Genomic DNA, 4,385 nt, shown 5'->3' with positions numbered 1-4,385 from the left:
TAGTTCTCTTTTATCTAATTTTTAAATTCTTTTTGCAAGATCTTTTTCTTCTTAAGTTAAGTTCTTGCCTTCCTTTTAAAAATTGAAGAAAATAAGATCCTAGATTCCATCGAAACTTGCCATCACTATTCATTACGTTACTACTATTGACTACCGCTATCATCCTTCATCACCAGTGACCTTCGCTATAAACTAGAAAAAGAAATTGCAATGCTAAAGTTAGAGAACCCATTATGCTACCACACTTTTTTTTTTGCCAGTTGTGCCTCATTCTCCTTATTTGAACCTAAAACCACACAAAACTCTTTTTTACAAACCCAAAAAGGTGATCTCAAGCCAAGATCTAAAATTTTGATTTTGCTCTTGAATGTTCTTGCTAATGATGTTCTTTGGCTATGTTGATTGTTCTTGGTTGAAACTTTCAATTTCTTTGCTTAACTATTTATATGCAAATTCTAGGTCTTGTGTTTTTTGGGGAATGGAATTTTGGCTACTAGGAATTGTATCAATCATCAAATAAACAACCAATTTCCATTTGGCAACCACACTAATTTCTAGAGACAACCATTAACAGAGTAAATAGCCTAGAAGAAACCCAGAAACAAACTCAATAGCCAAAAAAAACTCAAAAAACCCAAATCCACCCTGAATTACCCATACCTAGCAAACCCACAAAGTAGCCACAAATCCAAATAATAGCCATAACAACTCATCAGCAAGGATTTTTTTTGGTAGGTTATGGTTTGAATTTTTTGAGAATTTATAGGTTTATAAAATAGACACGAAAATAGGAAAAGAGAAAAGATCAACTAGCAGCAAACACCACAATAGCATACTTTTCCAACATTTAATCCACCATTTACTGAAGATTGTGAAGAATTATGCTTCCAACCTAATTTTTCTTTGAAAAGGTAGAATATGAAAAATAACAAACAAAAAAAATTTATGGAAAGAGCTAGGGTTTATTAATTAGGTGTTAATGTCGTTAATGGAAACTAACAGAATGTCATGGATACATAACTTAGGGTGGTTAAGTGTCACTTTTTAAACCTTAAGTGGCAAACTCAAATCGTGTTAAACCTCAAGGTATATTTATGTAATTTACCCATTTTAAAATTTGGCTGATTTTTTACTTTTCATGTTGTTTTCATGATTTTAGGGTTTCAAACTCATGAACTTCATTCTCATGCAATCCATGCTTATAAGCAGCATTATTGGCCCTATCTTGAAAGCCTATAGCTAAACCACATTGGTCCAAATTCATCCAACCATGTGGCAAAGCAAGTGTTTGAAATGTGCAAGGGCATTCCCTTGACATTCGACTAAGACATTTATGAAAAAGGATAATGCGAGTTTGAAAAAGTTTGCAATATCAAGGGTTCCATCACCTTATCCTATTCGACCACACCAATCTTAAAAAGAGTTTCATGCAATTTTAAAGGCACAAAGACTTTATCGTGTGACTATTTCAAATCTAGGAAGAAGATAATAATCAATTGAAGACTTTCAAGTCTAGAATAACACTAAGGGATTTGGCTAAGGATGTTTGTGTTGGAAAAAGATTCTTTTGATCATCTTTTTGAAGAATTTCAAGCTTCATCCTTAAGAGTTTGGATAAGAATTAATCATTTTACTTTGAAAGCCATCTTAGATGAACCAAGAGTGGAGATCTAATCAAGTTTGTATCAAGCAATGATCAAAGGCCAAGATTGTTTCCTAAACATCCCATTCGGCCAAGCATTCTCAAATAGGAAGAATCTTATTTGATCATGCAACTTTGAAGATGAAGATAGAGCTCTATCATCTAGCATTTGAATTTAAATTCAATTCTTGTAATTTTATACCCCTTGTCCGAATCTTTCACTATAAATAGGAAGGCCATTCACCCCATTCCATCATCTTTCATCTCATTCTTCTTTTCTCTTTTTAACTCTTTAGTTTTTTCTTTTTATTTTAGGGTACTAACTTAGGTGAAAGATTTGCCAAAAACCAAAGTTTTATTCTTTGAATTATTTTCTTTCAATCAAAAAAGTGTTTTTCCAAGATCTTTTTTTTCATTGTTTTAGTTCCAAATCTTGTTTTTAGTTTCTTAGTTTCGGTAAAGCATTCTCTTTATTTTAAAGTTTGATTTACAATCTTTTTTACTCTTTATAAGTTTTGGCCACTACTATTTTGGATGATCTATAAGTGTCATTTTATGCAAGCATTATTTCAAGTTCTTTATAAGTATTCGACAATCTCACTTTCTTGTTTTCAAGTTTTAACTTCTTGTTCTTTTAGATTTAATTTGTGATTATATTCTTTTACTTCCTAAGTGACAGTTGGTGAAGTCAAGATTCAAGCCTATATTATTTTTAATCTTTTTTTTTCTTTATTTTACAACCAAACCCAAGTTTTCATCTGTTTAGATGTAGGAATCTAAGATTTCACCATTGGTACTTGAAGAGCAATCGAGCACTACAATTTATAATCCCTAAAGAGATGATACTAGAATAATTTCATTATTATTACTCGATTTATGTACTTGTAGGCTATATGAAAAGTAACAATCAAGTTTTTAGTGCCTTTGCTGAAGATTATAGTAATGTTCTAAATATTAATAAGGATTTCTTAAACTCTTATAATCTAAACTTTTTTTTTATTTACTTTTATTTTTTAAAAATATTTTATTGTTTGCATGTGCAAATCCAAAAGTGTAGAATAAGCTTTAATTGATCAAAAGATTGAAAGAACATTAAGAAAAAGAATAAAAGAGCAATTAGCACCAACTGCACTAGCACCAATGGCCAATACAAATAGAAAGGCTCAAAGAATCTTAAGGGACTATGCAATTCCCAATTCAGATGGTTTTCAAACATCCATCATAAGGCTAGCTATTCAAGCCAACAACTTTGAGGTAAAGACTTCAATTATACAAATGATCCAAACTTCTATGTAGTTTGAAGGATTACTAAGCGATGATCCTAACAATCATCTTTCTAATTTTCTTGAATTATGTGATACGTTTCACTATAATGGTGTTTCTAATGAAGCTACTAAATTAAGACTACTTTTTTTTTCTTTTAAGGACAAGGCCAAAAGTTGGATGACATCATTACCACATGGCTCACTCACAACATGGGATAACAAAGTACAAACGTTTCTAGCAAAGTTTTTCCCACCAGCCAAAATAGCCAAATTGAGGAATAGAATCACCATATTTCTACAAGTAAATGGTGAAACACTATATGATGCATAGGAAAATTTAAAAAGTTGTTAAAGAAGTGGCCATATCATGGATTACCTTTATGGTTTCAAATACAAATTTTTTACAATGGTCTCACACCACCCATGAAAACCACTTTAAACATAATTACTGGAGGGGCAATTATGAGCAAGACTCTTGAGAAAGCTAATGAATTGATTGAAGAGATAGTTGCTAACAACTACCAGTGGGGCATGGAGAGAAAGGTAAGTAAAAAGTCTACTAGATCATTTGAGATATATGCTATCACCTTCATTAATTCTGGTTAGCTGTCCTAACCAAAAAAATAGAAACCCTAAGAGCCCAACCCCAAACTAACTATGTGAATGCAATCCAAAACCCTTTTATGTCTTATGATATATGTGAAAGACCTCATTCTAGTGAAAGATGTCAATTCAAGATAGAACCTGTCCAATACATCCAATAATCTAAGTTTAACCACAATCCTTATAGTAATTACCTACAACCTTATATGGTGAAACCACCCAAAATTTTCTTGGAATCAAACAAACCACTAACCCACCAACAACCAAAACAATAACTACCACTCTAATCCATAAACTTATAATCCACCCCAAGAAAAGAAACCAAGTTTTAAGGATATATTAACCTAGTTGATGCATGCCAATAATGCCAACATCCAAAGCCAAACTGCACTAATCAAAAACCTTGAAAACCAAATAAGTCCACTAGTCCAAGCTATAGCCAATCGCCATATAGGTACCTTACTTAGCAATGTTGAATCCAATCCCAAAAGATAAGCTAAGAAAGGATGTAATGCTGTTTATTCTATAGGAGTGATAGGATAGAGGATTTTGATAAAGAGGATGATTTAGAGATGAACCTTTAGTGGTAAACCTCTCTAATTTTATGAAACAACCTGATGTAAATTTTGTAGGAAATGAAGATGTATCAGAAGTTGAAGAACTCCTGAGATTTGGATGAGAAATTCTATAAGGTTTTGACTCGATGGTATTAGAGGTCCCTGAAAACATTAAACCAAATAAGAAAGACCTTAAGGAATAAAATGCTATAATGGAATACTAAAAAGATATTGAATAATACATTAAAGGGTTTATTGCAAAGGGCAAATGCTATTGCAAGTAGATAGAGCACTATTAAAAAGCATTCAGCATGAGCC

At 32.0% G+C, this 4,385-nt stretch overlaps 1 protein-coding gene and 1 non-coding gene across 2 annotated transcripts; one reads left to right on the top strand and one right to left on the bottom strand.

The window, feature by feature from the left end:
• Positions 1–2,782: 2,782 nt before the first annotated feature.
• Positions 2,783–3,238, top strand: LOC149512609 (uncharacterized). Its single transcript, XM_089751466.1, has 2 exons — positions 2,783–2,896; positions 2,939–3,238. Exons 1-2 carry the CDS (start codon positions 2,783–2,785, stop codon positions 3,236–3,238), a joined length of 414 nt encoding a protein of 137 aa, XP_089607592.1.
• LOC149512608 (small nucleolar RNA R71) lies at positions 3,176–3,281 on the bottom strand. The gene has a single exon (XR_016332229.1). It is a non-coding gene; the product is annotated as a small nucleolar RNA R71 (small nucleolar RNA).
• Positions 3,282–4,385: the final 1,104 nt, after the last annotated feature.

The sequence above is a fragment of the Durio zibethinus genome, chromosome 22, assembly GCF_047325235.1.
Source record: "Durio zibethinus cultivar Kanyao isolate XHJ-2024 chromosome 22, ASM4732523v1, whole genome shotgun sequence".
In the NCBI taxonomy this organism is placed as follows: domain Eukaryota; kingdom Viridiplantae; phylum Streptophyta; class Magnoliopsida; order Malvales; family Malvaceae; genus Durio; species Durio zibethinus.
Note: the sequence above shows the minus strand (reverse complement) of the source record. Positions and strands in the feature narration are given on the sequence as shown.